This window comes from Paramormyrops kingsleyae, chromosome 13 (genome assembly GCF_048594095.1).
Source record: "Paramormyrops kingsleyae isolate MSU_618 chromosome 13, PKINGS_0.4, whole genome shotgun sequence".
NCBI lineage: Eukaryota > Metazoa > Chordata > Actinopteri > Osteoglossiformes > Mormyridae > Paramormyrops > Paramormyrops kingsleyae.
Window position 1 is genome coordinate 30,766,143 of NC_132809.1, and position 20,586 is coordinate 30,786,728.

The window sequence follows — 20,586 nt, forward strand, 5'->3', positions numbered from 1 at the left end:
TGACTCTGATCACAGCTCACATTCTGCTTTTATTAATAAAGGCTCATTTTGTTTGTATTCTATAATCTTAGCATTACCGGGGGTGGGGGGGGGGGGGGGGGGGGGGGAGTGGGAAGCTAGTTTTTGGTTCCTCTCCTCCGTTGACTTCTGGCATTCTTTCTTTCCCTTTTCCCTCTTTCATGCACCATTCTGTATAAACGATGCAGTAATGGATTGCCACACACTCTTGTCAAGTGCCCTTGGGTGACTGTGTTATGAAAGGCGCTATATAAAAATAAACTGAATTAAAAACACTGGTCTTTCAGTTCAGACCTGCGCAGTTAGGCTGCGTTCACGTGGCACGCGGTGAGCGTGGCACCGAGCTCGGTGTTAGTGCTCCATTCTCTTACGTGAGCGGTGTTGCTGAACCCGGCTCCGAGGCACCATCATAAAGTGCTCTGTTCTGGAGACGATCTTTTTCGGTTGGTGACTGTATTAAATATTGCATTGATATTTTTTTCTGTGTGATAACTATGTTAGGTTCAGTAGATATGGTCTCTCACTGATACTAAACAGTGAAGTCAAGATCCTCGTGCTAACCGTCCATTTCACACGTCGCAGCCTTTTTCAAACCTGCCATCCCTGCCTGATAGCTAACACCAGATACCAAGCAGCTGCCTTTTTCCTAGCTCGTGATACGATTTTAAAGTTGTGCTACATGGATCGGGAAACTGCAGGATTCTAAAATTATGTTGTTGGATTCTATGTATAATGATCGCTATTGTTGGATTTACCGTTATAAATTTTGTGGTAGGATTTCATGTATAGTTTCTATTTACTATATGGTATAGCACTTCGGTAAACACTTGCCATTTTTAAATGTTATTTATAAACAAATGACTTGACACAAGCTATGAGCTTCGCCTCCGTCGCTATGTCGTCATACCGCTTCGGCTGACATCGCGCGCAGCTGGTCACTCATCGGCGGTGCCTTGAAGAGGTCAGCGGACGACGGACGGGAGCTGCGCGGCGTCGAAACGGAAAATCTGAGCGGAGCACGTCGCTCAAGGTAGCGTGACGGTAATGGAACGCCCAGCTTAGCACGCTGCTTGGCGTTTATCACCTGGAAGCCACTAATGACCTCCTTTAGATTAGATGCTCTACACCATCTTCCATTGCATATAACTGAAGGGTACATGTGATTTAGCTATGAACTTCTAACCAAAACCTGGTGTTTCACTGTTAACTAAAACATTAAAATACCAAGATCTAAAAGAAGAGCAGAGCTCCAGACATCGAATCTCATTGTCCTCCTGCCACTTAGGAAATGAACCCAGTAAAATGTCACCAGTAACAAGAAAAATTCTGAGAACTGCAACGCATCAGGATACCAGGAACAAGGCAAAGCTTCTTGTTGCTAAGCAACGAACAAGGGGTCAGTGTTCCCCATTATGTAGGTCCTTTATTGCAGCAGACTCTACCCCCTGACCCGTGTCCTACAAGCATACACTGACAGCAATGGCTGAAAGTTAACAGAATAACAAGCCAGTGCGAAAAATCTGGCTCTTTTTTGACGGGAAACAGACCCAAAAGGAACAAAAAAGAGGATTGGGCTGATTTTATTTGCACCCTTGGGATATTTTGGGAAGACACACTGTTCAATAACTTAAACGAGCATAGTGTAAACGTGCAAAAGGCTGCACCATTGCTTCTGGGCACCCCCTCCTAACACGCAGCAAACATGCCTTACCATCTTAATTATTAATTACAGGCCAGTAGAAGTGCTTGTTTCTTGACCACGCCGTCGCTGTGTTTCACAGCCGCAAGAACCTATTTTCCTTTCTTCTTGGGTACTGAAGGCTTCTGCTCCTAACATCAAACGGTGGCACACGTTCTTATCCGGTGGAGAGCAAACGATTAGCCGTGCAGCTTTATCACAGCGGGACACATATAGAAAGAGAAAGGCTCCCAGCAGAGCGATACAGGCATCTACAGCACCGCTGCCAAGATGGGCAGTAACCCACAGAGCAGACTGTGGGAGAATAGTCTGAACCTCAGACGCCTGAAGGCAGCCCAATGCTGCCAAATCCAGCATCATCATCTGTGTCGTCACAGGTGGACCGCCACAGGACCCCTGGGCAGCCAGAGTACAGGCCCAGACAGGCGAGATGCCCCCCCCCACACTCTCTATATGACACCCTCCTGCCCCCCCCCATTAGCACAGGCAGGGAAGGGGTGTGAACTTCCCCCTCTCGCACTTGCTTCACATGACCGCTGTCATTGCATCGGTACCGTTCATCACCATCGGCAGAAGGACGGTCTGTAAAGCTCACTGACTTGCCGCTCTCAAACGCCAAGGCCGCCTTCATGACATAGCTGTCTCCCCGGCGACCAGCACGGAATGTCTAAATTCATCTTTAGCTAAATATATACATTTATTTCAATACAGTTCTAGCAGCAAAGGTTAACTTTGTTCATACAAAAACCACCAGTGGTCACAGGAAAACACTTTTTTTTTAAATTTCACATCCAGTTATAATTTTATTTGACCTGAAACAATGCGAAACACTCAATTTCCTGAAACATACATCCCCATCATATTCCATTCATATTCAGGTGTACAGTTTTACTGCTGGCTATTAACAAACATAAAAATATACCCTCCCTTCCTCTCACTTCCTATTACACCAAGGCTTAAGTTGCTTGTTATTTTCAGGAACATGGGAGGTTTTTAGGACATGGTGTGCAGCTCCTCCACAAACAAACTGTCGCCCCCCCTCCCCCCCCCCCCAAAGCTCCATGTAAACGTGAAGACAGCTTACCCCATGTCCCCAGGCAATGCCTCAGTCCATCAAACATGAGGGTTACAGGGCTGCTCCCTCGTACGACCCCACACTTAGGTGCATGGGCGTTGTTAGCTCCAATCACTCGGGGCTATATATATGTATTTTAAGCCTAGCCCCGAGTAATTTAGCCCCGAGTATTTTAGCCCCAATGTCAGTCTTCCTTCCTTTAAAAAAAGCCAAGCCCCAGATAACTTCACTTAGCCCCTGGTCTTCTCAATAGCTTGAAACTCCCCTACTTAGGTGAGATCCAGAGTCTCCTGAACTGATATTTATACGTACAACCACTCCCTCTTATCCATAAGTGGCACTTTCTGGCTACGCTAATCGCTAATAGGCACGAATGGCAAAATGCGCCTCTGGTCTCAGAACCTGACGCGATGGAAACTGTTCGCCAGACGAACACGCCAGTGTGACCCATGAAAAAAAAACCCTGGCCCCCTCGAGTGGAAACTGCAGGTCATGAGATACTTAGGGACAAGTAACCATCACTTAGCTGGTCTGCCTCATGCCGTGTAATTAGCCCACACCAGTCTTACCAGGTACATTTAAATGTGATTTGGTGGAAAGAGACCAGCTGGGTTGCAGCGACCGAGGGCTGGCAGGACGGTGTGAGGCTGTGCTCCACACTGCCCTGGAGCGTCTAACTTTATGAGATCAATTTCGGCCCAGACCAATGAAACGCTAAGCTTTTTATTATTGCATTCATTTTCAAGTTTGTCTCTCGGAGCAGGTGCTAAATTTATGAGAACTCTTTTCGGCGATGCAAGTCAGAGCAGTGTTCTAGAAGGTTCCGTGACTGATCCTCCGGGAGGATTAGACCGGAGCTCGTAGGCAGTCTTTAAATACACGCAAAGTGATCTCCACTAGGGAACAGGTCTCAAACAAAAAATAATAAGAATGCATACCCAGAGGTAAGATGTAGATGACACGTTCTGCGTGCATGTCTGAGATGGGGGTGCACGTTCTGGACCACGGAGCTCCATGACCCTGCTATTACGGTCAGAGTCTGTGTTTCAATTGACATGAACAGTTAATTGCTATAGTCATCACCCCCTGACTGATGCTTGAGGATGACAAAGACTGATCTGCATCCTCAAAGCTGTGGTCTACAAGTCAGAGCCACAGATTCCTGATTTTAGGTCAGGAAATGGAGAAATAAAGGAGTTGGCTGCACACACACACTCTTCGGGGGGGGGGAAGGCCTCAGAAGCTTTCACGTTCCTGGAAAGGTGACGATCCTTCTGTACATGAATCACACGCACACAAAAACAGGCATAAACACGCAGGTATGAACATGCCGCGCATAGCTACTGCTCTGACTCCCGCGTCACAGTAATTAACGACGCCGGCCACACACTGTCAAAGCTAAGAAACAGGTGAAGATGATGACAAACAAAATATTTCTGCTACATGATGACACAGTAAATAGAAGTTGTTTATTTTGTCAGGTTTGCTGAGATAGTTAAGCAAACACAAGCAGGAGCAGGGAGGGGGTTTGCATGCCTGAATACTAAACACTATCGCTGTTAATCATTAGCCTGAATCAGCTTCTCCTCTCTGGGAAGTCTCACCATCTTGCACGGATTTTTCAGAAATGTGTTTTCATCTTAAACACCTACAGTTTCAATACATGAGCCCCCTGTTTGGACCTTAATCATATTGCCACAGAGGCACGAATTTCCACAAGTAAGTTGGCTCATATAAACAAACAAAAAAGGAGCTCCAGCTAATAAAATGGCAAAAATAAATGCCCGTTGGCCTCTTGTAAGTCAGCTGATCAGTCAAAGACTCCTGGAAAGTAGCTCTTTAAGTATATAAATTAGTGATGATCAGTATTTCCAGATTTTTAGATTCATTAAAAACATAAATTACAACAATTACCAAATTAATAAATAGAGCTGTCACTAGTGATTATATCAGTAATCTACCGGTTAATCTGACAATTCCTCGAGTAATCGTTTAATATAATATAATATAATATAATATAATATAACATAATAAATGCGTGGCAGTTGGCGCGAGACAGGAAACAACGAAATTTTGCAGCATGCACGCTCAGTCACACCTACGGTCAATTTAGTCACTGAGGTTCATTTACATTAAGTTATATGTTAGTGGAAAGAAACCGGAGAAAGCACCGCACACACAAAGTGAACATGCAGACTGCACACAGACAATGTGGCGATACTGTGCCTCCCTCAGTACTACAGGCTTGCACAACGTGCGACGTTTATTTTGATATGGCATTTTATGCGCATCCAGTGGTCACGTGGCAAGGAACGCGATAGTGTGCTGTGTTCATTTCAACGCTTCAAACCAGAGGTAGCGCTAAAAAATATTTTGGTCAGTAATAGGTAGCAGAATTTGGAAAGGTTTGCAATTTTAAGGATGGCTCCTCTTTTCAACATTACCTAGTATATGTAGTGATTTGTCAGCACTTCTTTGTGTCTGTTGGCACAACTAACGGCAATTGCATCAACTAATTTGACAGACTTTGTTGGTAGGTAAGTTCTGTTTGGTTAATTTTGAATTCATAAATATAGCAAAAACTTTTATACCTTTAAAACTCTTAATATCGCAATGTGAACTTTTTTCAATATGGGTCGACCCTACTCAAAAACACACAATAAGCTCTTCAAAAGTATTATACGGTCATGCACCGTGTTATGTAAGATGACGCGGGTAACGGAGATCGTAAATTCAGCAAAATGATTTAAGTAAGAGTGATGATCATGGGCGTAAATTACGGGGGGGTTGTAGCCCTCCCAGTAAATGAAAACCAGCTAATACAACCCCCCCCCCCAATAATCATGTTTAACCCGTAATGGGTGGAGACCTCAACTCCCACCCTCAATGTTCCAGCCAAAGTTACGCCCATGGTTATGATAAAGACCGGCTAGGCTACTCCGAGAGGCTAAATGGCACAGATCTATATCTAACCTCGCATTATAGGTGTCTCCGTCGAATATGAATGTCTTCTTTTAAGATCAATTTGCATTGCACTGTGGTGATATTTAAGTTCTGTTTTGCAATACTGACAAGCGACTGCATTTTCATTCACTTTTAATGTAAAATGCTTCCATATACAACTGATGCTTTCGCTCTTTATTTGGATCCTCATGCGCCGTCTTCCTTCAGCCATATTACCGAGTAACCGAGAAGGAAAATTTTAATCGATCATTTTAAATAATCGAGTAATAGAGTTTAATGGAGTAATCGCGACAGCTCTATTAATAAAACAGTGATAAACAGACACACTGGACACAAACAACAGCAAGCTAAAAGTCTCATTTAGAGAGAAATATCACGGTAATAATGTGACCCTAAGCAAGGTACTCTTCAATTCCCTTCTCCCCATAGGTCATACAGAGCCTTGACCCCCTCCACTGGAGACTGGTACTTCCATGCCTTCGTGGCAATGGTGACACAGTCAGCAATTTTTTCATTTTCATGCATTTATTTATTGGTGCAAATTCATAGGTAGGCCTATTACCCATTTATGTAGTTAAGTATACTACTGGCAGAAAAGACCCGCAACCTTCATGTAAAAGGATACATATCCACTGTACGATACCGGCAAATCAAAGGCTTTCCACTATTTTTAAGCAAGTCAAGTTAAAACCGCAATACAGTACATGCCCCCCGACCGCCCGACAGATACTGAGAAAAGAAAAGCCAGCACTCCCCGGCAGACAGCTACCGACATGCTGTTGATGTTCTCATTCCAAGATGCACAGGGTGCTAACGGAGATCACGGCTAGAGCAGCATGACAGCCGGGGCCAGCCGAACAAGGTGTAGGAGGTGACAATGGCAGCGCCTGCGACGCCACCCTCATGCTCTCCCGCGCGCCCCGAGCTGCCACCTGTTGCCCGGGACCGCGGACGCACGCAGGCACTGAAGGGGGGGGGGGTGATTCTGAGAAGAGCTCCGCCGCTCCAGGGAATCTGCCTTACAGTGGCGGAATGCCATCATGTCTGTGTCCGTGAAGGCGCGGTGCCAGGGACACACTCGTAAACGGTTCCTGCTTTAGTTGATCTATATAAAAATGTTTCTACCTCAGTTGTAGCACCTGCACTGTATTATGCACTTTTTAAAGATTTCCCCGGGATCAATACAGTGTATCTTATCTCTTATTTTACTTCTTAAAGGGGGGATCTACTGCTACTACCGTGGCTGTGGACGCCTTCTTTAGAGGGAGCCACGCACTGCATTTAAACGGGATGAAACCCAAATGAGTTCAACCCATCCAGCTGTAACCGGTGTGGCAGCCAGGAGTAAACCAGGTTTTTTAAGGGGAGGGATGCTGATTACTGGCCGTCCTACATGAAACCGCAAGAGGTCATGCGTCAAATCATGCGGCTCCATGTCCAGAAGTCGTATAACAGTAAATTTCAAAAGCTGAGCTCCGACCATCCGTCACTAGGTCGTGCCCGCAGGACACCTGCGCTTCTGGTACCGTTGCTCTCGTTACCGGTGACCGAGCTCACATTTGATCCGCGTTGCACCGCTGACCTGACGCCGCAGCAGAAGCCGCGCATGAGTGCAAGTACGACGGGAACTGCAGGAGGAAAGCGAACAGGGGTCCGAATCACGTCGGAACTACTCAGTGATCTGTCAGCCTGTAAGCCACTGTAACTTAAGGGCAGAAATTGAAAAAAGCGAATCAGAAAATATCGTAAATATCGAGATTTGGTAGCAGTTTTGCCCACAAACCTATTTGTAAGTCAGGGATTTATGGACACGGAGTGGTCTGGTATCTTTTAACCATGTGACTTTACTTTGCGCACGCCACACCAAACTGTGAAACCCGCTTAACCTAACCGTGACATATATGACAAATTAAGGTGTGTGTTTCATAACGCGTTTCACCGGCAGGGAAGTGACGAACGCAAAATGATATTACTATAAGTGCCACGCACGTGGCACGCAAAAAAACCCAAAAACCACGGCGATTCTGAGCAGTCAGTCAAAGCGTAAAAACGCATGTTACGTAAAACTGCTTCGTTCTTGCAGATGCAGCACAGTAGAGGAGCAGTGCGCGCACAGCAGGTGTGAGGACGTAGAAAACCCACTTCAAGAAGCTGCTGTCAACTGTCTTTCAAGTCTCTGTTTACACACAGCTGGTGAAATAATGCTTAAAACGAATAAATATTAATTAGGGTCAACGGATGGGTGCCGCATACATTCCAACTTGTGATGTCATGCAATATTACATTTAAACGAGTTTTTTTTTCTCAGGGTCTAATTTAATTTTTAATGTATATATGTATCGATCTATTTAAAGCCTCCCCACTCTATCTTCTAAGAGTACGATAGCGAGCAGAGCCAAGCGGGTGTAAATGACAAGATGTTGGTAATAACCGCATCTTTTCTTCGGCAGTTTCCCGTATTACTTACCCTCGGCAGTGGAGCGATGTACCGTCGCAAGTTGCTTTCCTTCGAGTTTTGTAGTGAGAATCTTTCGTAACTAAACGTTTGGCGTCTTTGTTTGCATTGTATCCAACAAGAGTGCGCGCGGAGATCGGTACAGTATTACAGCGCGGCGTGGGAAAGAACCACTACAGCACCGTTATGTACAAGAGGCATTACTGCCAGGCAGTGAAGTGAAAGTGATATCAGCATCCGCGGACTTCAGCCTCCAAGAACTCCGCCCAACTATGGCAAGTCAATCACGCACCAGCCTGCATTCTGTCTGTCTCTCTATGCGCCGATGTTTGGTACATCAGGGGACCTGCCTTAATATTGCGGAGACTTGCTCTGATCCTGTTTGACAACATTGTAAAAGCTGATAAATGATTGAAAATTCAAAATTGTTCCAGATTATTCACTTTAATTAATATCTAGGTCGTAATTTATCGAATGCATATCTCGAATTGCACTAAGCAAAACTGCTAAGGCCACCAACCAGTTCATCTTATATTAGTCTGACAACCTATATAAGCAATTAACCATAAAATACTTTTAATTTTTTGAATGTATATCATTTTATCCATAACTTTGTTTAATCCCCATAAATGAACTTATTTTGCAGTCATCGTATTTCTGCCCAGCAGCTGCCATCGGGGACATAAGCACAGCAGACCAAAGAAGTCAAAACTGAAATTCACCGTCGTGTGCCTACAGATTACTGGTGCGTAACCATGAGTTGGCGACCTTCAGTAGACCTTGGACTCTCGGTATTTCTATCAGCGGGAAAAAATGCACCGATTTCACCTTTACTTCGAGAATGAGCTGCCGACGCCGTTATTTCAGCTTCCCTCAGTACCTGCGCTAACTCACCTCAGGGGCCCCTGCATCAAAGGCAGATCGGCAACCAAGCGTTAATGTTTAGACGCATAAAGAGGATTTAAAAAAACAAACAAACAAAAAAAAAACCGACCCCAAAGGTATTGTTTTTAAAACGGGGACACATAAGTGTACAGCTTAGAATGAGCCTAACAAACAACCTTAATTAACCCAAAGTCCCAAACGGCGAATCAGTTTTATCTTAAACACTCCCGTCTGTATCCAAGGATGTTATCACGTTTCACATTTTCTTTTGTAAATGTTGAATGACATACAAGAATGAAATACTGTGGCGCGCATTTAAGAATTTGATTATTACAAATGCACAGGATAAAACGGAACCCCGTGCTAATGGAAACAAAAAGTGAACAGAAATTTTACGGATAACATTACTGGTTTCTACGCTCTAATGTGGTCCAGTTCAAATGCACAAAAAACTATTTGACAGCAGTATAGCCTGAATAAAGTTAATTTGTAATTACTTGCATTTTACACATGAAAATATACAAGGTTTCATAGTCTTGCTAAGAACGAGAACATAGAAACGATTTTTGTATATATGAAAAGGCTCTGAGAAAAGCAGACGCAGCCCTGGGGAAACCGCGAAAGTGTATTTTTGCAGCAATGTGTTGCGCGTCTGTGGTTAGGCAGCTAATCTTCCTCTTCTCGTTATGGCCGTATATGTTTCTGTAGGTGGGCTGCCATCTAGCGTTCAAAATGTATAACAATACTCGAAATAATGAATCAGGTGAAAATCATTTAGGCCTACATGCGAAAACAACGAAAACGTTTTAAAATATGGTCAGATGCAAAAATGTCAGGCACGTCTGAGGGGTGACTCGCGTCATTCTTATATATATGATTCTTATATAAGTGAACGCTGTCTCAAAATCGCGATCCTACATGCCTACATGCAATCATTCTTTCAGATGTTTTGTCATATTAAGAAAGATAAATCGGAAACGCGAATGAGAAATTAAAATAAATCGCATTCAGATGTTCAGACATAAGTAGTCAATTAAATAATCACATTTTTTCATGCAGAACTGTTATAATCGGAGAGTAAGAACCTGAGCATACAATTAATTGTCAGGGTCTGCACTCATTTGTCCCAGTCTTTCATGTCCTCTCCCTGTTTGGCCAGCAGGTGTCACTGGCCATCCTATCCTCCCCGTTGTCAGTCTTTAGTGTTTCCCCTGCTCCCCTGATGGCTGCATAGCTCAATGAGCTAAGCATGTGGCTGCCTGTAATCCCTTCAGTTGTGTGTTTAAATCTTGCTTCCTCTGTTTTTGTATTTTGTAGATTGTGTTCCCTAGTGTTTCATTTGTATCAGTTTTCTAGTTCTTGTGTTTTGTGATTTGTATTCGGTTTTGGTTTTTTGCTTTGTGCCCGTGGTTGTGTTTCACCTGTTTTTTATTCCCCCATTGTTAGATTCTGTTTCCTAGTTTGAGTTTCATGGTTTAGTTTTATTACTTTCACCTGTTGCCTGTTTTACCAGCCCTTGTTAAGTGTTTTCACCTGTCCTGCGTTACTCTTGTTAGCCCTCTGTATTAAAGTTCCTGATCCTGTTCTGTTCCTGGTGGAGTCATTGTTGTTGTTTATGGTGCTGTTGCTGATGTTCTTGTTGACTGTGTTTGGTTTTTGGTTCCCTGCCTGCTCCTTGTTGCCCTGACCTTTGGTAGTTAGCCTTTGTTTTTCCTATTTTGCTTTTGATTCCTCGTGGTCTGTTTGTTTTAGTAGTGCTCCGAGTGTTTTCAGTTCTCTTAATAAACCCCTGTAGTGGTCAGTGGATCGTCCACCTTCCTTCCCTGCCTGCACCACGCCTCGCCCCCATGTCAGAAACCCCCAGAGCGTGACACTAATACGTTTCCAAAAAGTGTACATAAAAGAAAACACAGGCTGTGATCAACAATTACGACGATAAAGCTGAAAGTGCTCAGTGTGGTGTGCAGCAATATAGAATAAACTGATTAGAAACCATTTTTGTTAAGCTGCATTTTGTATTTAAAAGTATTCATTTGAGCAGAGTACAGTTAGACAGCAAGGCCCAGTTTAACATTCTTCAACTTCTTTAAATATAAAATTGAACACAGCTTTCATAACTCATCTGATGGTAAAGAATTTCAGATCACCAATGCATAATGTCACCTTCAGAGATAAGTAAAGACTCACTGGTGTTGAAGGTGGCTAGTGAATTTAATAGTGAGTCACAAAATGCACTTGTACAATGAATAATAACAGTATACAGGTTTTGACAGCCCTTAAACACACTCATTTCAAAAGATTTCAATGGTTCCAAATTTAACTTTTAAATAATCAGTGTTGCTGCCATTGCTCCTTTGCCAACAACTTGGGCTATCAAAGCTTTTTTGACTTTTACCATTTTACTATGTCACTGTGACAACAGTCAGTGCTACATTGTTTAAAATAGCAGTATTGTTCAAAAATGGAATTCCATGTCTAGTGGTCACAGAAATGTACATTTTAGCATTTAAGAGTACTTTATTTCTTGGAAATCATTAGGAAGTTTGTTAAACAGTCATGTCAATATTACGGACAATGAGGCCCAAAGCAACTCAAAATCTCATAAACCTAACACGAGTATCTGGAGTATAGAATACTTCCAGGATAAGAGTAATATCAATATATACATACACAACACAAGAGACAGGCTCTGCAAACCTGTTCTATGGCGGATCAAGTGATAACTGAATATGTTACCACACCTCCAAAATGGCCCTTGTCTGGGATTTGATTGCACAGCACAGCACAGCGCGGCATAATAAGGACATGGATATGTTTGAGTCCCAAGGGCTGTGCTGTTTCGCAAGACACTTAACCTGAGTGCATCCAGTAAAATGTATAGTTGTACAAATTGGGTCAATGTTGAGTCACTGTGATAGATGTGTGACGCGAGTTCTTACAGTGCACTGCACTTCCTGTCACTCAAGTGTCTTCTTAAGGAAGTCAACAAGCAAATGATGAGGGAATCCAAAGTCCACCTGCACCACGACATAGCCCTGCACAGATGGAAAGAGCGAGACGGAGCTTCACTGTGCCAGAAATTGCCTGCTGTCAGTCACTGCCTAATTTCACCCAATGGGAACTAATAAAATATCAAATCAGAAGCAAAATTATCCAGTTCATATGATGATTCTTTTTGTTGCCTTATCTCTCACATCAATAGCTATTTAAATAATGCAGTAACTGAATAAACACACAGACACACGTGTAATTATATCTTTGTGGGGACTTCTCCATTCATTTCTATGGGGAAAACTCTAATCCCAACATGACGACCTTAACCCCCACCCAGCCCCAGCCTTAACCATAAGTAACCATACAAAATACAAGACTTTTGGCATTTTTAGTATATTGATTGCATTGACAGATCTTTGTGGGGACCTGAAAAATGGTCCCCATAACGTCAAAATAAGAGGTTTTTATCACATTGTGGGGTACATTTGGTCCCCACAATGCAATATAAACCTAATCCACACACACACACACGCATGCACACACACCCACACAATCACTCTGCATTATGTGGTAAAGAGCTTCTTACACTGCAAACAGAAAATGCTGAAGCCTGAGATTTAATGGCTTATTGAAAAATGGGTGAAGTTAACCAAGGGTTACGTTACCTCCTGGGGTAACACAACAGGGTTGATGATATCAAACAGATCCAGCCCTTGTTTGTTCATTAGGACAGTGATCCCCGTCTCCAGGTCTGGGGAAAAATATACAGCCCAGTCAGTAAACACACAGCGGCGGCAGTGAGCACTGGATTGAGAAGAGTCAGACTTAAGACACGGCTTTATGCCTCCCGTCAACATAAGCAGTAAGATTCAAAATCCAGAGGCTTTATTTATACTTTAATTACACTTTACATAAACACCAGTACTTTCTGAGATGATAAATGTAATCACACAGAAGTCAGAGAAAAGATCGACTACCGACGTCCAGCACAAACTTCTGCAGTTTAAGTTAATCTTCGAGATGATTACTATTGATTAAATGACAGATCATATCTGGAGAAAGTGGGACAAACACAAAAACTCACAGGAAGTGATTTTTGGGATGCCTATCTTTTCAACAGCCTCTCTTAAGTACTCCAGTTGGCCATCCTGGAGCCAGGAAATATGGGTTAGACAGATAAAAGGACGGAGACCTTCCGCCGACTTCCCATCATGCAAAGGGTTACCTGGAGGGTTTTGGGTGAGACTGACTGCTCCAGGATGGAAATGCTTTCAAAGAGATAAACAACATTTTACTGGGTGATTTTTCAAACAGTCGGATGCTGGATGCTGAGCTGTGGCATCGTCTGCTGCGTTTCGTTTTATGTTCGTTTTTGTTTACTCTTAAATATCTAGACCTGGGTTTCTCAACGCGAGTGGCCTCTGGCCATGGCAGGGAAGTGTGGTCTGGACCGTAATGTGCTGCTGCACAGATGAAAACCCGGTTGCCGGCCAAGAAAGATACCAAGTAAATGAAATATGGCATAAGTGATGAATAGAGGGGTCTTGCACTTGGAAAGGTTGAGAAACCCTGATCTAGACTATATTAGAAAGTCTTCTGTAACCCCCTACTGAGCCATAGTCATTTCTGTATGGGTAATGCTAGTATTTAAGTTTGACTTTATACCACTGCTCTCTGGGGGCGCTCTGGGGACATTTGACTCTCAGGATCAGTTTTTTGTCAGCGTAGGAAGCTGTCACGAGCACCTTCACTTCCTAAAAGAGGGAAAAATTTACAGTTGATTTAAGTCACATGAACCAATCACATTTGATTTCCCCAGTGCCCATGTCATGTGGAAGCTGGGAATGTTTGCGGGGGGGGGGGGGTTACCGCCTTAAAGGAGAGTGGGGGGGTGCCGAGGCCCCCGGTCAGTTCCACTGAGGCAGTCCCTCGCACAAACGTGCCCTGGGCGGTCGTCCAGAGATGGGGGTCGGTCACACTGCGCACCTTTAGCTCCGGTGCCTCTGTGGACAACAGCTTAAAGACACAACAGACACACCGGTGACTCCTGTTACTGGCTGTCAAAATAAAGCAGGAAAAACAAAATACACTGTTATCCTCACTGCACAAGGTTATCATGAGAACCTCTTTTTTGGTAGCCCCAAAAATGACAAATAGAGCCGCGTTCAACCAAGGATGGGAGCTGTTAGATAAAGAGCACAGCTTGGACTTCCTACCTCCTGAATCTTACAAATTTGGTCACGTTTAAACAAAGTGATCAGTCCAATCAGAATGAAGTGGGCTTTATTACTAAGGGATAAGTGATCATTCAAAAAGAGAAATGTAAAGTACAAACTAAATCCATTGATGCCATTTCACTACCTCATATCTGGCCACACGGACTCCAAGGCATCAAGGAACACAAATATATATCACATAATTCAGGTTTTAGCCGGCATCAGAATTTAGATCATTAAGCAAGACCTTAATAACCTTCACCAAATAAATGTACCTCTTCCAGAAGAGCTGGCTTGGCTGTAGAGAGGTCCACTTTGAAAAGATCCTGAAATAATATTCAGAAATAGAATGAAAGTGTAACACAGAAGTAGGGCCGATTGGGAAACACTGCAGTAATGTATCTGCTCAGAGTGTGGCAGCACGCACACACACACACACACACACACACACCAGGAGTTCAGGGCCGGTAATGCTGCATTCATAGCGGCCGTCGAGATGAGCGACTTTAACCAGAGGCTCCAGGAGATCATCTGAGAACCAGAAGTACAGCATGCGGTCCTCTGTCAGCCGGGCAGGGGTGAACACAGAGGCATTGATGACCGCCGTCATGTTGTGGTAGTGGGTTACTCCCTAGGCATCATGGGAAAAGGGTCATGCAGCTCATGACATCAGAACACAACAAATTAATGAGGCATCTTATCACGGAATGCATGCCAAACAACGTACCACACATACAAGCCACATTAAATTAACAAGATGTAAAAGATTCAACCACTTATCTAGTCATAAACATAAATGTATCAGAAAAACAACCAGACAGTGAAATTTATGCAGCTGAGGATGTCAGAATGCCATCCATCCATCCATCCATCCATTATGTCCCACTTATCCGAGTAAGAATGCTTTCCATTCAAATGACAAATGCTGTTTTGGCTGTGCTGCAGTATCACGGCCTGTTATTGGATGGTGTGGGGGGGGGGGGTACCTTGTGATAAGACTCTATGTAATTGGATGTGATGACTGGGGGAGCAGTGACTGAGATATCCACACCTATATCGCCATCACTCAGGAAGTTTTCTGCAAGATTTATTGAAGAGCATGACTTACTCAACGCCACACATTTAGCACGGCCTGACAGATCATCACTGATCCAAGACAAACCTGCAGTATGTTGTATAAAGTCAGCAAGTATATCAGCAAGCTTATTAATCTCTTTACAGATCTGAAATAAAAAAAACAAGGACACAGAAATGTTACTCTTCCCTAGTAGCCGGTGGTTTGTAACAAGCGTGTTCACAGTACAAATAAAGGCGCTCCTCTACTTACGAACTTTCAACTTACGAACTTTCAACTTACGAACTTTCAGACATACGAACAAAGAGGACTGTAAGCCCAAATTGTGTTCATTGGGCTCCTGTTTCCTGTCCGCAACATTAATTTTTTTTTCTTCCCGCCAATCCCACCTAGTATGACTTCTGGCCGCTACTCCCGCCGCGCAGCAGCGTAGCGTGCGAACTCCCAGCATCCTAGTTCTTTGTACTTGCGTATGCCCTTAAAATGATGTTGAAAAATGACTTACGAACAATTCAAGTTCCGAACGCCCATTCGGAAAGTATCTCATTCGTAAGTAGAGGAGCGTCTGTACAAACAGCAGTCCTCTTAACCTCCAGCGTGTGGATATGTGGCTCCAAAACCAACCATCAGGTGGCACCAGCATTTCACCAACACAGTACATCACACACTAGTTCAGAGTTTACCCCCACTTGGATATTCCTGGAAATGCAATATTTTCAGCAGTTTCACTCCATTTTCTGAACCATACAAGACAATGGTTAAGGATGCCCATCACCACATTTGAACCGATCGCCATCTGCCATCCCATAATACTAACCTGGCTCTTAACGACCATCTTGACTGTGAATGTGACAAAATCTGTGAAGAGCCGTTTGAGCCACCCTGGCCTGTATACAAGCAAATAAAAATCACTGGCTTTAGAAGACCAAAATTACCCATGTCACAGATATTAAATATTCATTCAAATTATTCATCTGCTGAACATCAAGTTTATCCATGGCAGCACAGTATTTTAAAATATCATATAAAATACTAATTTGTCATAGCCAAATCTATTAAAGCTCGACATTGGTGACGAGTTCTGCACTATGCTGCTGGTGTGGACAGACCACAGACATAACGCTCACTATTAATATCTGTGAAATCACCAGTATCTGTTATGGAATCTTTGTACTGGAACACAAGGTTATAAAGTTCACACAATGGGGGATATGGGGGGGGGGTTCATTTCGGCTACCCACTCTCGGTCTCCCTGTAGAAGGAGCTGCAGCTTGTGGAAGGTGAGGTAGCAATCAGACGTGTCAGCAGCCACTTTTCCATTCCCACAGTCTGAGGGGGGGGGGGGGGGCGAGTATGAGCGAGTCGCCACCAGAGAGTGCTGTGTCATAGCGCACAGTCATACAGCGCTAGGCGATTCACGCGAGTTGGGTTCCCACAAAGCATTGTTGAACTGAGATAATTGCAAATGTTTTCACATGAAACATTGTTAATTGTTAATTTCCCAGAATGTTCATTGCCAACACAGCACTTTATTTCTGTCCTTAATCAACAAGCCTCACAGAGACTGGTCAGGAGGAGCCGGCGGAAGCATTTTAACGTGCAGAATTTAAATCTAAAGCTGTATACATCCCATTCATACACAGTAGTATATTCAACTAGACTCACTGTTTGAGCATCATACATTAACAGACATCCCATCGCTCCCGGAAGTTGTGCGAGTCTCCCAGCAACTCCCTGACACCCCCGCCGGGTGGTGCGGTGAATTTTCATTTTACCGGGTGGTTTGGGAGCATTCGTTAATATACATAAGAGAAGCACTATCTGATTGGCCAGTGAATGCCATACATACAGTTCACAGGTCAATCCGGTAGCTTCTCTCAAGAATATTAATCAGTTTCCTCAAGCCACCCTGTAAAACGAAAATTCGTAATGACCTGAAATGTCCTCAAAAATTGTCATTCCGCTATTCAGCGGTGGTAAAATTAACAAGGCAAAAGCTTTACGCCACAACCCCACCTCACCTGCTCGGTAAATTTTACCACCACAAGAAAACTTTGTTGTTAATTGAATTTCTGAGAACAACAAACAACAAAATGAATAAATCAAAAGCCAGTCCGCAAATTTTAGTGCCCATACCTCCCCCCCCCTGCCCCCCACCAAATTTTTTAACGCTCTCATTTTTAATGCAGTCATACCATCTGTCCATACAGTGGTATACGGTATTTTGATGGTATTTTTAAAAATCAACGCTATTCTGGTATTTCCTGACAAAACTCAATGAGCAGGGGATTGGTGTATTTTCGAACGAAAATACTGTGATATAGGTCTACTGTGTTACTGAACACCTCTCAAGTATAGCCAGCACCCCCTCTCCTGGCTGTCCCTCAACCACCTCCCAGAAATCATTATGTCTCATATTATGCCATTATGGGATGCCTGTGTTTAATTAAACCAAAAACGCGTGCATGAGGGTCGGCTGAGAGCACTGGCAGGTAGGGGTGTACTCACGGAGCCTGGGGTTGACAACCAGATCAATGTTGGATTCAATCTCAAAATCCACCGAATGTCCAAAGCCTATGCTGTTGAACAGAGGTGAATTTTTTTTTCTGGTGTACACTTTTTATTGAATAGCATTTTAAAATTAAGGTTAATAATTAAGTGACTGGTGTTGCATTCAAGGGCACTAGGGCCTTATGCCCTGTGCTTCTCCAGGTCACTGAAATGGGCAGCTAACTTCCCTCTGGTGAAACTTTAAACACCATGGAGCAGTTTATCAAACTGAACAATGTAAAAAGTTCACATGCAAGGCTAGTTGGGTGTTGTACATCCATATCTCAATATGTCATGTTTAAATGCCTTACATGTTTAGATTCAGTTTGTTGCTGTTTCTTGCACCATGACAAGATTGAAATTGTATGGCTCATACACCATATAAAATGACAACAAATAGAAGATATTTTGATGACAACAATATAAGATGACAACGAAGATATTTTGAGATGGAGCGAACAGCAAAAAGACTTACAGCCAGCTTCCATATCCATAGAGGATGGTTCCCTGGAAGACGGCAGAGACGTTGGAGATGGAGAGTCCGATGTGATCGTTCTCCTTGAGCTCCACCCTGCTCCCCCCAATGGACAGATCGTGGATTTCCAGGCTGCGGTGCAATTTAAGGGTTACAAACAGGGGTTAGAGTCTCCATTGCAAAAGGCAAGGTGGGAAATCTTCACAATGTCAGCAGTAATGTGTGTTGAAAAATAACATTGTTATCAAATCTATCGCTACTGTTACTTTAGATCAAACGAAATGTAAAAAAAACATTTTTGAATATGAGGAGAATGTTGGCCACTACATCAATTACTCTTAAGTAAACTGGAAGTGGACGTCTTTACACATGTATGTCTTCAAGCACCTTTTGGGACCATGGAAGTCCAACTCACTTGCTGAGATTGTAATGCACCTTCCCCAAGAAGAAGGAGGACTCTCCGGCCATGTTGGGGTAGCGGGCGTGCTGGAACGCAGCCTCAATCACACTGGTGGTCTTCTCGTTCACTGTGGAGACAGCGCAGTGTGTAGGTCTGCCTTCAGTAACCGGACACCAAGGAGGTCACCATCCTCGTCAGTGGGAACCGTGCTGCCCGCCGCTCACAGGACCCGCTGCATTCGGCAAGGCGGTACCCTGTTAAACCGCACCGGTGCACCGGCGTATTCTCACAGGCCATCGGGTTGGGTTACATTTCACCCTTTTCCAGGTCAATTCTTATAAAGCAGCAGATGATAAAAGGGGCAGTAATTTTTCACCGTAATACAAGCCCCAAGGACAGTCACTGATACTGGGTTACTGGGTGAACAGAATTCAGAGAAGTCCCTTGTTTTGAGAAGCACGTGAAAAAATAATTTCTTTAATATGTTAGAGGCCAACCCATAATGTATTCTCACACTCAGGCGTGCCTATTTGTCACATAAAGTTTATTACTAAACAATTAATTTTATTATTTGATTAGTATTAGGTTGAACAATTACCTGACTGTGGGGCCTAATGGTTTGGAAGGTTGCTGGTTTGAATCCCTCACGTGCACAGTACCGCTGAGGTACCCTGAGCAAGGTCCTGCCCCCAAGCCCTGCTCCCCAGGTGCTAAACAATAGCTTCCCCCTGCTATGTCACATATGGATTAAATGCAAAGGACACATTTTGTTGTGGTGTGTCAACAATGACATTTTCATAATTCAATGAAATATACTAGTCTGCTCCAAACCAGATAGCATGACAGGAACACCTCAGCAAGAGCCCCCAGGAAGTAGTTAAATAGGCAAAACAGACGAGGCTAGACAAGAACTATTTTAATAACAGTGGTCAAAGAACTGAAGCTCCGAAACCCACAATGGGAGGGGCTGTCCTAAGCTGAGGAACCAGGTGTGATAACACATGGTAGCTAGCATGTTAGTTACATGGAATATTACATACATTAGTATTGTAGATAAGGGAGACCCCTACAGGTAGATGGTGTTATATACCGGCACAGAGTGAGACAGACAGGGGAATGGAGACACACATAGATCTGTAGAGACACATAGATCTGTAGTCGGAGAGCTCAGCAGGCTGTACTTACACGCCAGTGCTGCTGGGTAAGTGAGCCGGCACACGGCACCGGTGATCCTGTATGCAGAGTTGGGGTCCAGGCATGACCAGGAAAGCCCAGTGAGGCTGAGGAACAGGAGCAGAGTGGAGAACCCCATAGCAGCAGCTGGACTGTCTTTGCCTGTGTGATCCGTCCGACCGCTCGAGAGATCCTGTGCCTCGGGGCAAGCCGGGCTGTATGCAGTTAGGAGGGGGGGGCAGGGCTCAGCATGTGGGGCCGTCCTCATCGGGGTGGGTGTCGGGGGTGGGGGTGCTGCTTTGAATCATCCATACAGGGCTTCAGAGACTAGTGGGGGTTGGGGGCCTAAGGTTTTTTTGGGGGGGGGAGGGGTTGGATGTAGGATCGACCAAGACCCCACCCCCCTCAGAAACGTCCAATAGCTCTCAGACACACATACATTATGGAAAAGCCCCTAAACAATTTCTGGACTGTTTTACTTCCCCATACTGGAAAACTTCTCAATTCACTTCAAATACATACCAACATTCACAAGAACTAACCTTTAGAATGATCCAAATCAGCCTCTCGCATTGAGCCCATCATATCCCAGCCTGCTTACCTCAGC

General features: G+C 43.9%; 2 protein-coding genes across 6 annotated transcripts in view; both read right to left on the reverse strand.

The window, feature by feature from the left end:
- LOC111851939 (copine-2-like) overlaps window positions 1-8,479 on the reverse strand; it is a 39,318-nt gene extending 30,839 nt beyond the window's left edge. For 2 of the 5 annotated variants that reach the window (XM_023827322.2, XM_023827319.2), the window contains exon 1: window positions 8,224-8,479. Coding sequence is in view for 1 of the 5 variants with exons in the window: in XM_023827318.2 (XP_023683086.2) it covers window positions 2,802-2,838 (37 nt within the window). In the remaining 4 variants the exon portion in view is untranslated. Of the gene's footprint in view, window positions 1-925; window positions 1,023-2,801; window positions 3,263-6,525; window positions 6,579-8,223 lie in introns of those variants that run through there. The other 3 variants (XM_023827321.2, XM_023827318.2, XM_023827320.2) reach the window with 3 other exon arrangements.
- Window positions 8,480-11,288: 2,809 nt separating this feature from the next.
- On the reverse strand, window positions 11,289-20,210 carry cetp (cholesteryl ester transfer protein, plasma). Its single transcript, XM_023827077.2, has 16 exons — window positions 19,992-20,210; window positions 18,822-18,933; window positions 18,407-18,538; window positions 17,890-17,960; window positions 16,623-16,710; window positions 16,199-16,268; window positions 15,469-15,529; window positions 15,293-15,384; window positions 14,758-14,937; window positions 14,582-14,632; window positions 13,960-14,106; window positions 13,756-13,844; window positions 13,316-13,358; window positions 13,175-13,238; window positions 12,756-12,841; window positions 11,289-12,131 (listed from the first exon to the last, which is right to left on the reverse strand). Exons 1-16 carry the CDS (start codon window positions 20,116-20,118, stop codon window positions 12,054-12,056), a joined length of 1,491 nt encoding a protein of 496 aa, XP_023682845.1. The 5' UTR covers window positions 20,119-20,210; the 3' UTR covers window positions 11,289-12,053.
- Window positions 20,211-20,586: the final 376 nt, after the last annotated feature.